The 19,029-nt window shown below is 39.0% G+C and overlaps 1 protein-coding gene across 1 annotated transcript in view; it reads right to left on the reverse strand.

Moving 5' to 3' along the window:
- The window catches only part of UBL3 (ubiquitin like 3), a 74,436-nt gene that overhangs the window by 6,484 nt on the left and 48,923 nt on the right, over positions 1 to 19,029 (reverse strand). Inside the window, exons 2-3 of the mRNA XM_059684086.1 lie at positions 10,225 to 10,333; positions 5,376 to 5,462 (exon numbers count right to left, since the gene is read on the reverse strand). Coding sequence (XP_059540069.1) covers positions 5,376 to 5,462; positions 10,225 to 10,333 — 196 coding nt within the window. The remainder of the gene's footprint in view (positions 1 to 5,375; positions 5,463 to 10,224; positions 10,334 to 19,029) is intronic.

Below are 19,029 nucleotides of genomic sequence, written 5' to 3' on the forward strand. Positions count from 1 at the left end.
AAAGCTGGGTAACTTTACTTAAAAAAATAAACACTGTAACAAAACACAAGGTTATATGACATAATAATAAAGAGATCATCCAACTAGAGAATGTAACACAAAAATCTATGCACCTAACAGGAGCACCTAAATATATACAGCAAATATTAACAGACATAAAGAGAGAGATTGGCAGTAATACAATAATAGTAGGGGACTGAAACATCCTACTTTCATCAATGGACAGATCATCCAGACAAAATCAATAAGGAAACATTAGACTAGATGGGCTTAATAGGTATATACAGAACTTTCCATTCCCAAACAGTAGAATACACATTCTTTTTAAATGAACATGAACATTCTCCAGGATAGATAAAATGTTAGCCCACAAAACATTTCAATAAATTTAAAAAGACTGAAAACATATCAGGCATCTTTTCTGACCACAATGACATGAAACCAGAAATTAATTGTAAGAGGAAAACTGGAAAGAACATATGTGAAGACTGAACATAATGCTACCAAAAAACCAATGGATCAATGAAGAATTCAAAGAGGAAATTAAAAAAAATATCTTGAGACAAATGAAAATGGAAATGTTACAAAATCTATGGGATGCAACAAATGCATTCTAAGAAGAAAGTTTACATCAATATAGGCCTACCTGAAGAAACAAGAAAAATCTCAAATAATCTAATCTTATACTAAGGAAAGGTAGGGGGGGAAAAAAAAAGCGCCAAAGTTAGTAGAAGGAAGGAAGTAATAAAGATCAGAGCAGAGGTAAATGAAATTGAAGTTGGAGACCTCACTCCCTGTGATTTCAAACTATACTACAAAGCTATAGTAATCTAAACTGTATGGTATTGGCACAAAACAGACATATAGGTCATGGAACAGAATAAAGAGCACAGAAAGAAAACTATGCTATATAGTCCATTAAATTTACAACAAAGGAGGCAAGAATATACAATGGGGAAAAGTCTTCAATAAATGGTGGTGGGAAAACTGGATAGCTACAAGCAAAAGAATTAAACAGGACCACTTTGTTATACCATATAAAAAAATGAACACAAAATGGATTAAAGACTTGATTTAAGACCTGAAACCATAAACTCCTAGAAGAAAACACAAGCAGTCAACTCTTTGACATTGGTCTTAGAAATACATTTTTGGATGTGTCTCCTTAGGCAAGGGCAACAAAATGAAAAAATAAATAAATAAGGTTACATTAAAGAAAAAGCTTTTGCACAGCAAAGGAAACTATGAACAAAACAAAAACGAAACCTACTGAATGGGAGAAAATATTTGCAAATGTTATACCTAATAAGGAGTTAACATCCAAAATATATAACAAAAACTTACAAAACTCAGCATAAAACAACAAATAATCCATTTTAAAAATGGGCAGAAAACCTGAAAAGGCATTTTTCCAAAGAAGACACACAGATGGCAAACAAACACATGAAAAGATGCTCAACCTCACTAAATATCAGGGAAATGCAAATAAAAACCACAATGAGATATCAGCACACATCTTGTTAGAATGGCTGTCATAAAAAAGACAAGAAACAAGTGTTGGCGAGGATGTGGATAAAAGGGGACACTTAGTGTACTGGTGGTGGGACTGTAAATGGATGTAGCCACTATGAAAAACAGTATAGAGGTTCCATAAAACATCAAGTTTCATGGTACATTCCTTTGCTATTCTGTATATAGAATTAGAAGATCCAGTGTATCTAACTTCTAGAGTTATTTCCATCGTTGTGACCTGTGAGTTCTGACATCCCAAACTACTTGCTCTTCCCTAATTACAAACTGAAGGCAGGCTTAGGACCATTACTTAGCAAGTATGATCCTCCTGCTTGCTATCTGTCTTTTAAATCTTACTCTGTTGGATGATGTTCAACTTGTGGATTAAAAGAGTCCCAATTATCTTCAATCTTAATAGTTCATGTAATCAAGGTGAGTTCCCACCTTATTTAAAATTAACCAGCCATTATTTGGTCTAGTCTCTTAACTTCTGAAATTCAAATGAAGCATGATGGCCCATAAATACACATGATAATGGAAAAAGGAGGGCCTTTTTGTGGATAATCTCCTAAACCTGACTTAATATTAAAATGCAAGTAAGATGTCATATTAGAAATGTCACTAAATGTATTGGGAAAGCCTGACTGAATTTAATATGTACACATGCCCAGCTGTGCATCACTGTCATACCATCTTGTTGACTCTACTACGTCAGACCTGAGTAAAAATCACACCTCTGCTATTCACCAACTATGTGAAAGGGGTTGTCTGTTACTGACCTCCCCTCCCTAAGCCTCAATTTCCTCCACTTAAATTGGAAATAGTAATTCTGTCACCTGCCCCTTAACAGTTCTATTGACTAAATTAAACAATCCAAGGAAGTGCTTAGTTCAGGGCTTGACACAAAGAAAGCAATCAGTATGTGTTGCCATAGCCATCATTAACATCAGCCTTTTGAGACAGCAAGGAAAATGGATCTCAGGAAACAGGGCAGAGAACTGAGATGGCAATTTAGAGAAATGTTGGACAGGCCTGGAAAGCTGCTGAGAAGCTGGCCATTTGAAGCTAAAACTTGGACTGATGAGGCTATCGTTTTTCTTCTCCATTTTAATTTTAACTAGAAAGAATAGGTACTGATACTAATAGCATCAAAGAAGCTGAAGGAAGAGAGTACAAGGATCCGAAATGCTTTGTATTTCCTTCACTGCGGATGCTTCTGCTTTCTGCTATGAAACTGCGCAATATCCAGAACAGAGGTTTTCAACCTTCACATGAACATCACCAGGACTTCGATTCAGTAGAAGATGGGAGATGGAAGGGAGAGAGAGGGCATGCAGAAATCTGCTTGTTAAGAGTATCCAAGGGAGTCTCAAGCTCACCAGCTCATCCACATTTTGGGAAACACTGATCTGGAATGTACTGAACGTCAAACCTGTAGCTGATCTTTATCCCCAATTAGTGAGGCTGTTATCACACCTTTTCTTTAGCAGATTGAAATTCTATGTAACTGAAATTTAGAAAAGGGGTTCAGGGCTATGTTTAAGAAACTTGTTAACAAAAATTTACTAGTAAACATGAAACTTATTAAACCACAAAGGCTCAACAGTGGCAGAGAATACCCAGGTCTCCTGGTTTAACATAATGACTAACCCCTACCCATGGCTGTATTCACCCTCTACTTGAATGTCACCAATAACAAGGACCTCACTCCTTCTCATGGAGGTCCATTCTTTCTTTAGGCAGCGCCACTGTTCAAATATTCTTCTGGTATTGAATAGAAATCTGTCTGCCTTTGACTTCCAGCTGTTGGTTCAACATCTAAGTCACCGGGCTATAGAGAAAGTCACAAGCTGAAGCCTTCCCCACACTTGCCATTAGAATATGGGAAGACAGTTGCTATGACCCTGTGTGCTGTCTTCTTCATTATCCACATTCAAGGACAAAGGAAGACTAAAAAGAAAAGATGCAATAAAAAAACCAAATAGTTGAATATTACTCAACCTTTATCAAACACCCAGATATACTGATCAACTTGAAAGGACTAGGTTATGCTCCTATGCTATCTGCCTAAATCACTAAAACCAGCGATGGTTTATTTTGTTTTTGAAAACACTGACAGCACCACAGTATGACAATAACAATAAGTCAATCTGTTAATTATTCCAAAAAAATTCCCAAAAAATAGAGGTAAAATTTTAAATTTTAATAGGAATGAAATCAATAGTTTGATTTTAACACAAATTTCACAATCTTTAATTCCATAGTTGGAACTGTGGGGCATAACAAAAAGATAAAGAATCCAAGTTGGTGGGAAATTGCTCATATAGATCAATACTCAAGGGAAACGGAGTCTCAAGATTCATTTACGTTGTCAATAGATTAACTTCACTCAACATTTACCCATCAACAGTACAAGAGCTTGTGTGAGACACAAACACTGAAAAAGAGACTAAAACATGGCCCCCTCTTGAATGAATGTCCAATGCAGCCAGGGAGCTAATGGTCAATTCTTATACTAAGAGTTGGTCCATGTGACTACACAAAGAGCTATAAAAAGAACTACCAGCCAATAACGGTATTTGAAATGGCAGATATCTCTTAGTAGGTAGCAGCACCCCTTAGACCAGTTATTACACTGCCACTAAAATGTGGTATTTGTGAAAATTATCCTGAAATGTTCTACCTACTTGATATTATTATACTTATCATTTGCACTTATCTACTCCAGCACTGATCACACAATATTTTAATATTGGATTTTATCTGTTTCTATATATTATTAGAGCACCTTGAAGGAAGAGATTCTATCTTGTTTACCTTTTACTGGTATATCTTCAACTGGTTAGCACAGTTTTGGCACATAGGACTAAGTATATGCTGAAGGAATGAAAGAAAATATTCTACCTTCAAGGAAAAACAAATTAAACATTTCATGTTAGTTTTAGAGAAAAAAGTTAGATTGTAATTTAAATGGAGATATATTAAAGTAGATCAGCGGTCGCCAACCTTTCGGACCTCACGGACCACCAGTGGTCTGCGGACCACCAGTTGGCGACTGCTGAAGTAGATCATTCATTTGCCTACAAATTTCTAATCATCAGAATACTTCTGAAATACATGTACTAAAAACAAAACAAACCCTGATGATGGTAGAAAATGTACCCATAAGGGGGCACCATTGAGCTACATTTCTCCAATCACATGTAAAGAGAAGTAATTACTAACAAGCGTTTACTATGTGCCAAACACTGTTCTAAAAGCTTCGCACTAAAATTTAACCCTCCCAACCTAGGAGACAGGTGCTATGGCTATTCCATTTTACTATGCGGAAACTAGGACACAAAGCAGTTAAGTCAGTTGCCAAGGTTACACAGCCAGTGAGCAGTGAAGCCAGGGTGCAACGTGGACTGTCTGGCTCTAAAATCTGCTCTTTCAGCCACTATATGAGACTGTCTCTCTAATGTTACTCATTATTCTTGCATGAATGGCCATTACAACAGTTAAAGTCAAACTGAAAACATTCCTTCATCATTATATTTGAAAACCAATTATAAATTTTTCCTAGTTTGTCTGGCTTTAACTTTAAATATTACATTTAAATTATATTATCCAGAAGTAAATAAGATTATATTTATAAGATAGTTATAGACAGAGTTTATTTCACAAGGTAGTAAACACTATAATGCTAAAATTAAATTTAACAGAATGCAAAATGCAAAGAAGTGGACATAAAAACTAGGCAGAATTCACATTAAGTTTGAAGTTAAAATTTTTTAGTAAAATCAGACATTAGCATTAAATAAACAAATGGATAATGCTGCCATGAGACAGACATTAAATCCCATTACAAAGGCAAATATTACCTCCTAATGTGACATTTCCATGTAGAAATCGTCCTTGGTAAATAAGTCGTAGAATATTTGGGCTGCTGACCTGCTCTTCTTCCCAGTCTGAAAAGAACCAGTGAACTTGTTAGGTGTATTTCAACACAAAATTAAAATACTACTGCATTGTTCTAAACTTCTGATCAACTCAAATAGAATACATCAAGGAAGACACTTGGAGCTTCCACTTCAGTAAAAGCAGGCACTACTCATGCAATCATTGCGGGCTCAGTTTTTTGTTTGTTTGTATCTTTATTGATTTCAGAGAGGAAGGGAGAGGGAAAGAGAGATAGAAACATCAATGATGAGCGAGAATCATTGATTGGCTGCCTCCTGCATGCCCCCTACTGGGGATCAAGCCTGCAACCCAGGCAGGTGCCCTTGGCCGGAATCGAACCTGGGACCCTTCAGTCCGCAGGCTGATGCTCTATCCACTGAGCCTAACCAAGTAGGGTGTGGTCTCAGTTCTTGCTAGTTCTTCGCCTTAAATAGTCAGAACTGCGGAAAGACTAGTTTTTGCTTTTTAAGAACACTAACATGTGCCAAAATAGAGTCCTGAAGTTTAAAAATTAAAAAAAAAACAACAACAAAAAAAAACAAGGGGCAAAAAATCTAATCCCAGGTGAAGAGAAACATCATTTAAAAATTAATTTCAATTACCAGTAATTAACAGAGGATATTTTAACAGGATATTTGTAACTGTTAACATATATGAGGTTAGAAACAATATGTTTCACATAGATTTTAAAAAGAATTAATATACTGCTATAGAGAATAACAAAAAAATTTATATCTCACTAAAACTGGAGAACAAAAATTTTAAAAGAGAATGACAAAAAATTTGTGTTTACTTTTGGACAATGGTGACTTATTACTTTATTGTCTTTTTGAAGCCATTTTATAAATATTACAGAAGACACAACTTTAATTCACTTTACCCAAACTACTTGAGAAACTTGAAAAACAAAAACAAAACACCCCATATATTAGAAGGTATGATGGAAAGTGCATAAAAAAAGTCAAAAGACAAACTGGTGGGCATGATGAGTAACCGAATAGTTCATTTGAAACACTACTTAAGAAACTTATAAAACACTACTCTGTTAACATGATGGTGTAAGGACACTGGCATGTGATAGGCTATGGGGTTAGTAATTTTCTCTAGCTTGTCGATATAATTAAGCTCTGATTTTGATAGAGATTTGAGATTTCCATCATTATCTTTCTCAACAATTCTAGTATGATGTGTTTGTTTCTTACAGAAGCTCCTATTATCAGATGACAACTCTCAACACATACACTAGTTTAAAATATTCCAAAGAGCCTAGCAGGTGTGGTTCAGTGGTTGAGTGTCGACCTATGAACCAGAAGGACACTGGTTCAACTCCGGGTCAGGGCATATTCCCTGGGTTGCAGGTTCGATCCCCAATCCGGGGCATGCAGGAGGCAGCTTATCGATGGTTCTCTCATCACTGATGTTTCTATCTCTCTCTCTCCCTCCTCCTTCCACTCTGAAATCAATAAAAATATATTTTAAAAACAATCCCGAAGAGGAAGTGATAGCAGAGAATGGGGCTAAGTAGAGCACTTTCCTTTTGCCATTTTTTGTGTGTATGTAAAATAATGAATATGAATTTGATAAAACCAGTGCCTCTCAGTGACTCAGCACAACAAACTGGGTAGTGAAAAAATGAATGTAATTTCTCCTGTCTCCCTTTCCCCTAGACTCCTCCAGCCTTTTCTCCTGTCCCTCTTCCCTCCCCCAGCAAGCCTTCACTCCTGACTCTAGAGTTCCTAGATCCCTCCTCTTCTAGAAGAAAAGTCAAATAAGCCTTGAACACTTTTGTATGGATTACTCTGAATCCATCACATCCAAAATTATGGTTTATTAGAATATTTCTGGTCAAGAGGCAAGTGTTTCATAGATACAGAAGACAAATTACAGCAAATGTCCAATTCACAGGAAAGCATTTTTGAGCTGCAGAAACTTGAAGCCACATATTTCATTATCTTTTAGTTTTGTTTTAATATATTTTTGTTGTTGATAGTATTATAGATATCTCCCATTTTCCCCTATTCCCAACTCCTCCCAGCCCCTACCCAACCCTCCTATTTCATTATCTTACACAGAGTGTCCTGATTCCTGCATACACCACTGATTTAATATGCTAACTCCCTTCCATCTCAGAGGATCTGAAATTTAGAGAACTACAGAAGAACAATGCTTCAAGGAGCAATTTTTACTACAGTTTTATTACTAGCAACAATAAATATCTACATTTGTTGACTTTTGGTGCATTTATGTGATACAATGTAGAAATGGATTTTTAACATAAATATTTTATAGATAATAAAAATTATTTATTTTTATTCCCTGCATTGTCTAAAATTGCTGAGTACAACTGACAAACTGAGGAAAGGCTGGGTTCAAAACTTTTGCCCTGGCTGGTGTGGCTCAGTTGGTTAGGCACTGATCCATGCACGGAAAGGTTGCTGGTTTGATTCCTGGTCAGGGCATATGCCATGGTTGCAGGCTTGATCTTGGGTAGGGGGCATGCGGGAGGCAGCCAATCCATATTTTGCTCTCACATAGATGTTTCTCACTCTCTCCCTCCCCCTTCCTCTCCTAAAAATCAATAAAAATTAAAAAAATTTTCAAAAACTTTTTGTGTGTACATAGCATAGGATTGATACAATAAATTTCCAAAGCTGGTAGATGGTTCATTCATTTGGGAAACTACTTATGGCAAAGACCTGCACTTGAAAAGTATATCTTTTAGCTCAAATTACAATGTTGCCCTCAAAAAATAAATTTTTGAGACTGATTGTTTTTGTCCTGTGTGATCTTTTCTAGAATATCCATAGATGTCAAAAGCTATCTATCTTTACCCTCCTTTTCCTCCAAAATCACAAAAGTAATGTTGTGTCATACTTAGTAAAACATCACTACTAAACAGGTATTTTAAAAATGCTTTTCATACTGACAGCTATCTGTCCTGCCTGGCTCCTGGCTATGAGAAAATTCCAATATCCCAAGAGCCCTAAGTTTAGGTCCACTTCATCTTTTCTGAAATTCCTTCTTACCTACAATCTTTAGCTTCAGTAGCTCCCTGATTCAGGACTAACACTGACTTGACCCTTGGTTACCAATGGGAAGAAAGATCTAGTTATTTGAAAGTATTTGTCTCAGTGTTTCTTAAACTCAGATCTATGAATCCACAAAGACATATTCTTAGGGTCTGAAAGTCCTCTTTAAGAATTTTTAAATTGTGTTTTCATTTTAATGATAATCTGGAAGAAATATTCTATATAATTCAAATAATCACTTTATAACCAAGTATACAGCCTTGGGATTTTAAAACCCATGTATGTGTTTAAGTTTATGATTGAACTGATGCCAAATAGGACTTCTATAATTGTCAAGAGGCTAACAACGAAAGAACAGAGGTTGATTTAATACATTATCAATCAATTGTTGCTCAGTGAAGGCTGAATGGCAATCTGGTACACGGTGTGAATGAAGGTTTTGTGGTGACTGGGTCCTCATTCCCCAAGCAAGAACACATGCACGCCAAGCCAACAGTAACACACTTACGGTGCAAGCCTTAAGTTGGTTTTAGTAAAAATACATCATAGGGTACAATAATGTTTTTAATTTGAATATTATTGGTTTTAGAGTTATGTTTGCATTTTCCTTGTGGATTTGTTTTAGTTTCATGGTATATGAGTTAATAAGGATAAAGAGTTTTAACTGGATTTCATGTTTCTATCTTTAAAAATAAACATTGTGATAAAAATAATTTAAGCCAGCACTAAGGAATCTATAAGAATTTTCTTCCTCCAAAAAAATTCCATATATTATTTAAGGTTGAGAGACACTGAAGTAATTTAATCATTTGTATATACTGTGTTCTTTGTTGAAACAAGTCTTGTCCTTTAAAAGTCCAAATTGCTTTGACTAGTAAAATTAAGTGAAATCAGCTGAAACAGTCATATCACTATGGTACATGCCATAAAAGGGTCAAGAGAACATGGGGAAAGTTCAAAAGAAGAACATAAGCTAAAGACTCACATTAGGAAGGCAAGATGGAGTCTTATTACAGAGAAAACCAGAGAAAAGAAGGAGTGACACCCCCTAATTTTGGTGCCATGGATACTAGCTTAAATATGCAAAGCACATATAGACTTTATACCTTCTTGACCTTGTAAGTAGTTCAGAAAACTTATGAAGTGACATAAATTAGAAATTAACTTTGTGTCAAACTCAATTTTAAATAGGCTATGTATAGAATAGACCAAAGAGAATGTATTATAATCTGTTAAGGTAGTTTTTCTTTTCCTTTACTTTGTGTCTCAGCATAAATGGGTTTACTTATATGAAAGTGTATGTTTGCTACATTATGTTTTACTTTTAAAAATAGTTTTCATTTATATCAAGCAGTTCTAAGTCAAAAACAGGGACCTGGCATTGTGGAGCCTTTACCATTTTGCAGTGAGGTAGCTGAACAGCAAAATAGGGAAGGTGGTCCCCTTTACCTTTGATCCTTATACCATCAATTAGTTTGTTCTTTTATCTCTTATACTAGAGACCCGATGCATGAAATTCGTGCAGGGGGCTCGGCCCTCGCAGCCCCGGCTACCTCTCGGCCTCAAGGCCCCGCCCCCCGCCCACTGGTCGTTCCGGAAAGTTGTTCTGCTGTCTGCTCTAATTAGCATATTAGCTCTTTATTATATAGGATATTTAAAACTTTTTCAAAATGTTTGTGAAATAAGGTAAGGGCATGAAGAAGTAACATTATTCATTCTCAATAGGAAAAACACCACTCACCCATTGGCCAATTGTCATACACATGCTTGGCAATGTCAGAAGCAGAGTCATTCGGAGAAAACAGGAACTCTTTTGTCTTTCCGCTTACCAAGATGAGGCGCAAATTGATCTGAAAGAAGACAATGATGCTTTTAATATAAACCTTGAAATTTTAAAGTAATAAATGACTCAGTTTTTTATTTCAATCATATTCTAAATTATTACCAATTTCTCATTTGTGTTTAACTTAAGCTCTGTAAAAATTTTTTTAGAGAATGGGAATTTGATATATAATTTTATTTCTAACTAGAGGCCTGGTGCACTAATTCGTGCACCAGTGGGGTCCTTTGGCCTCGCCTGTGGGATCGGGCCGAAACCAGCTCTTCGAAATCCCCCAAGGGGTCCCAGATTGCGAGAGGGCACAGGTCAAGCCGAGGGACCCCACTGGTGCATGATTGGGGCCGGGGAAGGATGCAGGAGGTTGGCCAGCCGGGAAGGGAGCATGGGAGAGCTCCAGGGTGTGTCTGGCCCATGTCGCTCAGTCCTGATCGACCGGACCCCAACAGTAAGCTAATCTACCAGTCGGAGCGTATGCCTCCTGGTGGTCAGTGCACGTCATAGCGACTGGTCAACCAATCGACTGTCTGCCCCCTAGTGGTCAGTGAACATCATAGTGAGTAGTTGAGTGGCCTTAGCATACCATTAGCCTATTATGCTTTGATTGGTTGAATGGATGACCGGATGACTGGACACGTAGCATATTAGGCTTTTATTATATAGGGTATCCTATATAATAAAAGAGAAACATGTAAATTGACCGTCCCTCTGCTACGCTCACCAGCCAATCAGGAATGAGTATGCAAATTAACCTCATCATCTCTGTGGAGACTGACAGCAGGTAGGAGGCAGCTCCCAGGATGGCCTGCTTGGCTGTCACCGCAGCGACCCAGGAGCAGGCAAATGCCATCCGCAGGCAGCTCCCAGCATGGCCTGCTTGGCAGTCACTGCGGTGTGAAGCAGGCAGGCCCTGCAGAGTGCAAAGAACCACAGGGAATGGGCCTAAGCCATCAGTAGGACATCCCCTGAGGGCTCCCAGACTGGAGAGGGTGCAGGTCAGGCTGATGGACACACCCTCCTGCCCCTGTGCACAAATTTCGTGCACTGGGCCTCCAGTTTAATATATATGAGGGGGAGCAGATATATTTGTCACAATACATGAACAAAGGGAAACCAAAATTCATTATGCCTTTAAATTTTACTTCCAACAATATTCAGAATTGGACTTCTTCAGGTTATCACTATTAGTATAGAATGCATATTTTCCATTGAAAATTAAAGAAAAGTGGTGACCCTACAGTTCACTTCACTAAACGGGGAAAAATTTAGTTGATAATCTACTTCTTAGAGAAAATAAAGAGAAAATAAATTATATAAAATATTTTATCCTATACAATCATTTGAAACTTAATCAAATTAACAAGAAACTATAACTTTAAAGAACTTTATTATGGTTAATAGAGGAATCAATGATAGCAGTTACTTTAATCCAAAATGCATGATGATATATTTTCCTAGGGAGGAGGAGGAAGAGCTATATATGACAAAGAATACAGATTCTTCGTGAAAAACCTAAGGTGGATAATAGAATTAAAAATTTTGAGATCCAAAGAACTTATTGTTCTTACTAAATATGTATTTGTTTACATGCTATTCTTAACTTTTAAATTATTTTTTTGAAATATATTTTTATTGATTTCAGAGAGAGAAAGAGAGATAGAAACATCAGTGATGAGAGAGAATCACTGATCGGCTGCCTCCTGCATGCCTTCAACAATGGAGATCAAGCCCATAACCTGGGCATGTGCCCTGACTGGGAATTGAACTATGACCTCCTGGTTCATAGGTCAATGCTTAGCTATGTGGGCCGGGCTTAACTTCTTAATTCTTATCTTTTCCACAATTAACTTGATATTATTATTTTTTTAAACCACACCATCCATTCATTTCCATATAAGAAATAACAAGTGTGGTTTTCTATACTTCTGGCCCTCTGTTAAGATAGCAGAGAAGACCTTTCCAAAAGTTGAGTCTGCTCCAGAGCTGAGCCCTAGCACTAGCCCAGCATCTTTATATATAAAGAACAGAGAATGTCTTGTGCCTGTTTGAATTGTGCCAGGTCACAAGTTACCTAAGCTCTCATCTTCAGTTACTAATGGTCACAAGTTACCCAAGCTCTCATCTTCAGTTACTAATATTTTTTTCCTTATAAAAAATGCCAAAACATCTTTAATACAGCAAAGGCTACAATGAATAAATTGGTGCCTGCTGCAGCATCATTAAGACATCAGGGCACTGATCTACTATCTACCACCACGATGGCCAGTGCCACTCCCAGCACCTTACCACTTTGAAAATGTGTTAAAAGTTATAAAATATCTCATCTAAAAAAATGCTACACACAAACAATTCTACATTCAATGGGGTGTGACTGGATTCCATATCAGATGAAATAGAACTGGATTCCAAATTAGAAAATGTATTCTAACTGCATTATACTTTCAATTTCAATAAAAAAGTTTTTTAAAAGGCTATATTCCAGAGGAAAAACTCTTAATATATGTCCAGTAAAACTTTCTTGCTATCTTTCCTGACTAGAATGAAATTAGACCAAAGGGCTTAATACAGGAAGCAAACTGATGAAATCACACTCCCATAAAGAAATGATATAATCCAGAAACTTAGTAAGTTCCACTTGAACTAAATTCAAGTAGCGGTTTGCCAAAATGATTAAACTGTAAGAAATCACCACTTTACTTATTTACTGTAATGAACAAGTAATGAGTGATTCTTAAAGCAAGGACATCTACACAATATGATGTGAACTTTAGTTCTAACAGATACATCACTATTCGTTGCTGTCTCTTTATGTGTGAATGTTGATGCATATATATTATGCTGTGAATTTACATAGAATCTTCCTTAGGCTTCAAATTACTGTATAAGGGTCTGTTAGTCATCAATGCCCAAGAAATTGTGATCTTTAAAATGGTTCAGCTAAATTTATGTTTAACCAGAAAGAAATATAACTAAAATTAAAGCTTCCTAAGAATTATGCAAATGACATGACCTACTATTTCTTAGAATAATCTTTTAAGTTTAAAAATAATTTCTATTGGACTTCTATTGAAATTACTAGAGGCCCGGTGCATGATAATTCATGCACTGGAGGGAGGTCCCTCAGCCCAGCCTGCCCCCTCTCACAGTCCGGGAGGCAACCCAGCAATCAGGGCAAGGCGACACCCCCATCACACCTCTGCTGCTGCCACTGCCGGCAGCACAAGCCTCGGCTGGCCCTGGTTACCTGAGCCTCGGGCGGCCCTGGGCGGCTGGGCAACCACCATCTGAGGCTTGCCTGTACCTTGGGTGTTGGCTGGGCAGCTGCCATCCAAGGCTTGCCTGCCCTTCGGGCCAGCCCTGAGCAGCTGGGCAGCCGACAGCCGAGGCTTGCCTGCACCTCGGGCCGGCCCTGGGTGGCTGGGGGGCTGAGGGGACTGGGGAATTCCGGAGGCAGGCACGTGGCAAGGCTGGGCCCATCTCGGGGCAGGCCCAGCCTTGCCGCACGCCTGCCACCCCAGTGGGGCTGAGGGGACTGGGTGCCACCATCTTGTGGCTGTGGGCACTGCCATCTTTGAGGGTGTGGCAGTCAATTAGTATACTCCCTACTTATTGGCTGTGGGCGCTGCCATCTTTAAGGGTGGGGCAGCAATTAGCATACTCCCTCCTTATTGGCTGTGGGTGCCGCCATATTTGCGATGGCATGAGGGTCAATTAGCATATTCCCTCTTTATTTGCTAGGATATTTTAAAATAAAGAAAAATGACTTAATCTTTAGAATCTGTAATGGTGACATCAAAGCATATTTTAGATTTTTCCTGATATCAACATGGGAATGGAAAATAAATGACCATGCATCCTTATAATTGAAACTGGCACAGTTGTTAAATGATATAAAATATAGATCTACGTAATTTGACATGGAGAGATGTCCACAATAAGTTAAAATAAAACAATACATATACCTCACCCCATAAATACATTAGCACTAGCTGGATTTGGGTTCATGCTGCAAAGTTCTTAGTATTTCCTATTTTAAAACTGGTACACATCACTGTCACCAATAAACTGATATTTCACTTTCTTATTTGAAAATGAATTATCTAAAAAATTTGTTTACACAGACCCTATCAATTCCTACTTACTTTACATTGGCCTGCTTCATATACTTATTACTAGAGGCCCAGCGTGCACAAAACTGTGCGTAGTTAGGGTCCCTAGGTCTAGCCTGGCCTCCGCCGCCCTGCGATGCTAGGTGAAGTTCCCCACCCCGGCACGCTCCGCAATGCTTGCGGCCCCTCGACTGCTCCACGAGCCCCGCAACTGCTCCATGAGGCATCCCCACCCCTCAATTGCTTCGTGAAGCTTGCTGCCGCCCTGCAGAACTTGCCATTGGACACTCTGCTAAACTCCCCCGCCCTGCCACTGCTCCACGAGGCTCCCCCCACCCCGTGACAGCGTCGCTTCGCATAAGTCCCCCACCCCACAACTGCTTTGAGAAACTTGCTGCTGCCCGGGTGACTGCTCTGGTAAGTCATGGCCACCCTGTGAAGCAGCCCACCACCACCACTCAACAGTCCCCAGTTCTGCCCCACCGCCAGGCCGCCCCCCCCCCCCCTTCATGGTGAGCGGCTCAGGGGCCGGGGGAGGGGGGGGGACGGAGAAGTGCTCCATGCACTTCATGGTGACCAGTTGCCCATTTGGTCGTGATGGCACCTAGCTCTTTATATATATTAGGATACCTGTGTGGCCCCAGAAAACATTTGAGTTTGTAACTCGTGGCAGAGTTTGAAGTGGCTTTGGACTACAAAATTAGAACAAAAAGCGAGGTAAGATTTTAAAATCTACTTAGAGGAAACCTAATCACCTATGTAGAATGCAGAAGGAGGGAAATGTGATGATGTGAGAGTAAGCCCATAAATACATAACTCTAAGAAATGACCAAATCTTATAGTAAAAATTACCTAAAACTGACAATAACAGATAAAGACTGCTTCAGGAAAGAAATTTATGTCCAAACATTAAAATAACATCAATAAACCCACAAAATTAAGTTGATGAGGAAAGTAACACATTGCGTGGAACATAGCAGGTGTTCAACCAATATTTGTTGACTAATATTTCAGTTTCTTTAGTTTCAAGATGCAAGTGGAAATGCAGACTGGAAACATTAGCACTAAGACTCAAATCTAGGCTTCAGCATTCTGGGCATTTTATCAAATGGCCAGGGCCAGTGCATTATGTTGAATGGGGATGAATAACAATAACTTCTTGGTAGTGATATGGAGATATAGATATAGTTCCAACTGTGAGCTATTTTCCTTTGAAAGATTATGTACCAATTATTTAAATATTTATTAATGAAAGACTTTTTTACTTATTTGAAGCCAAGCTAAATCAATCTATAAAATACTCTAAAAGAAGCTCTGATTGTGGGGTAGTGGAATTCCTGACATATCAACAAGTTAGAAACAATATTCCTATTTACAGCTTAAAATATGCTATACTACATATACATACTGTCTAAAAAGAAAACTATCAAGACTCTGGATGACTTGATATGAGATGGAGCTCCTATCAACACTAATAAAAGAGAAAAATGGTAATTGGCGTACGAGCTACCCTTTTCATTGGCTAATCAGGGCTATATGCAAATTAACTGCCAACTAAGATTGGCAGTTAACTGCCAACAAGATGGTGGCTAATTTGCATATGTAGGCACAATGCAGGGAGTCGAAAGGGAAAGCAGGAAGAAGCCCCCTGCCACTGACAGTGATCGGAAACCCAGGGGGGAGCTAAGAGCCGGGGGGCAGGGCAAAGGCGGCCCTGGGGCCGCCTTTGCCCTGCCCCCCAGCCATGATCAGAGAATCAGGCGCCTTTTCTGCCCTGGCCAGTGATAGCAGGAAGTAGGGGTGGAGCCAGCGTTGGGAGCTGGGCACGGTCGAAGCTGGCAGTCCCAGGAGCTAGGGGCCCCTTGCCTGGGCCTAAAGCGAAGCCCACGATCGTGGGGCTGCTGCAGCTGCGGGTCCCCGCTGCCCGGGCCGGACGACTCAGCCAGAGGCGTCCTGCAGGGGCAGGGGCGGAGCCCACCGATCGTGGCACCCTCCGCTGCCACTGCAGGTCCCTGCTGCCTGGGCCGGACGCCTAGGCCAGAGGCGTCAGGCCTGGGCAAGGGGCCAATCCTGCGATTGGAGGGTGATGGGGGTCAACGCCTGAGGCCTCCCAGTATGTGAGAGGGGGCAGGCTGGGCTGAGGGACACTCCCCCCCTCCACCACCCAGTGCACGAATTTCGTGCACCGGGCCCCTAGTTACATAATAAAATTCCCAAGGGATGGCATTTAGATCATTCAAATGAATTATATATTTTATAATTACTTTTGAAGCAAAACAAATCAAAACAAGACTATTAGTGAGGTAGAACTACCATGATCATTTCCTGTAAGGCAAATGGAAACAACTCTTCCATGCATGTAATTTTAAGTTTAAAATAGAAGTTTTCAGTCAAATTGATTACATCAATTTGACAAAATCTCACCTAAAACTTAATTCAACAGTGATTTGTTTTCAATTGGTCAGGATTTAAAAAAAATTAAGAGGATGGAGAGAAAGGGAATGAAAGATGGACTTAACTGGAATGGTCTTTGGACATTGAACAGACAATTATGGAGATGGACCATGCCCTTTAAAAGAAATAGGACTAATAGAAGAAGAAGAAGGAAAAAAAAGAAATAGGACTATTTTCTACCAAGAGATCAACATATCCTATATAATAAAACCCTAATATGCAAATGGACCGAGTGGCAGAATGACTGGTCGCTATTATGCTTAATGACTACCAGGGGGCAGACACTCAAAGCAGGAGCTGCCCCCTGGTGGTCAAAGCGCTCCCATAGGGGGAGCACTGCTCAGCCAGAAGCTGGTTCAATTCTGGCGAGTGCAGCAGCAGTGGCAGGAGCGGGCCTAGGCTGGCAGTTGGACATCCTCTGAGGGGTCCCAGACTGCAAGAGTGCAGGCCGGGCTGAACACCCCCCCGCCCCCACCCCAGTGCGTGAATGTCCTGAACTAGGCCTCTAGTAGATCAGAAAAGGAAATCCCAATTTCTCTGAGAGTCTCTGAATAACATGAGTAATGAGGTACTCTACCTCACATTCCAGGGAAGCACCTTTGCCTTTGTAATGCCAATTCCTACCTTTTCTGCCAGAGACCAGGCAACAGGCCCAGTGGGAAAGATGTTAGACTTTCTTTACAAATCACTTTTTAAAAGCTCTCAATTTATCTCAAGGGGATTATACTGAATAAAAACAGGGAACCCAAAAGATTACAGGCTGTCTGGTTCCATTTGTATAATATTCTTGAAATGACACAATTATGAATCGTGTGGCCAGGTTTGAGAAAGAGGCATAGCTGGCTGTGCTTACAAAAGGGAAACACAAGGGATCCTGGTGCTGGAACTATCCTGTATCTTACTGTGGTAAGTAGTCATATGAATCTGCACATGTGATAAAACTGCACAGAACTAAATACACACACAGACACAAATCTGTGCATGGAAAGTAGAGAAATCTGAATGAAGTCTATGGATTTTACCAGTGTCAATTTCCTATTGGGCTATTGTACCACAGTTATGCAAGATATTACCACTAGGGAAAACTAGGTGAAGGATATATGGGATTTCTCTACTATTTCCTATAAAGGCATGTAAATCTATAATTATCTCAAAGTAAACAGATTTATTTTTTTTTAAAAAAAGCAAGCATTCAACTTGCTAAAAGTTTATATGGTATATGTCTGTCTTTACTTACCTGTCTTATTTACATTTGAAGATAGCTATTTAAAAAATACTGTATTAAAGTAGCTACTTAATCTTGAAAAAAGACATAAACCTAACAGTAACTTATTTTGAGGCAATGTGTGAATTTAGAAATTGAAAATAGAAAAAATGTGTGAATTTGAAAATAGAAAATAAAAAAAAAACATATTTTCTATTTTTCTAGAGTTATGATTTTTTAACTGGCATGTTTTAAATTTCTGTTGAAGTAAAATGAAATGAGGGCGACAAGAAATATGTTTTGTTTTGTTTTTTACATAGGACTGATTTAAAACAAATTATCCAAACAACTGCATGCTGAATTATAGTAATCATGTTCCATAAACTTTCTATTAGGTGTCCATTTATTCAAACATTTTCTGAAGCAGATGCTATGCTTGCTGCTTGAGAATTTCATAACCTTGAAGCTATGAGAAAGACATACAAATATAACTAAGGCAAAGAGAGTTAGCTAGGATATAAAATTTTAAGTGCCCAATAAATATTTGCTGAATGAATTTTAAAAGCAACAGAAGGAAAAGCCTGTGAATCTTAGGATCCAGAGTAGGGTATGCATGGTACAGTGAATAAAGAGGTAAAGTGCTAGCAGCCTGCCATTTGTTGTGTGGTTTACTATATTTCAGGTAGTGCACACCACCTAGCCAGGCTCTGATGCAGGTATTACTACCATTTTAGAGTTGTGGGAATGAGTTTATAGAGACTTTAGGAAGTAGGGAAGCTGAGTGAGATTTGAATCCAGGTGTGCTAACAATTAATACCTGCTGCTCACCACTCTGCTAGAATGAACCAGGTGGCCCTAGCAAATTCCTCACCATAGTCTCCACTGTTATTCTCCATCATCATCTGGACCACTCTTGGTCTCACTATGCTCCAATCGCAGGTA

The sequence above is a fragment of the Myotis daubentonii genome, chromosome 2 (genome assembly GCF_963259705.1).
Source record: "Myotis daubentonii chromosome 2, mMyoDau2.1, whole genome shotgun sequence".
Lineage (NCBI taxonomy): Eukaryota > Metazoa > Chordata > Mammalia > Chiroptera > Vespertilionidae > Myotis > Myotis daubentonii.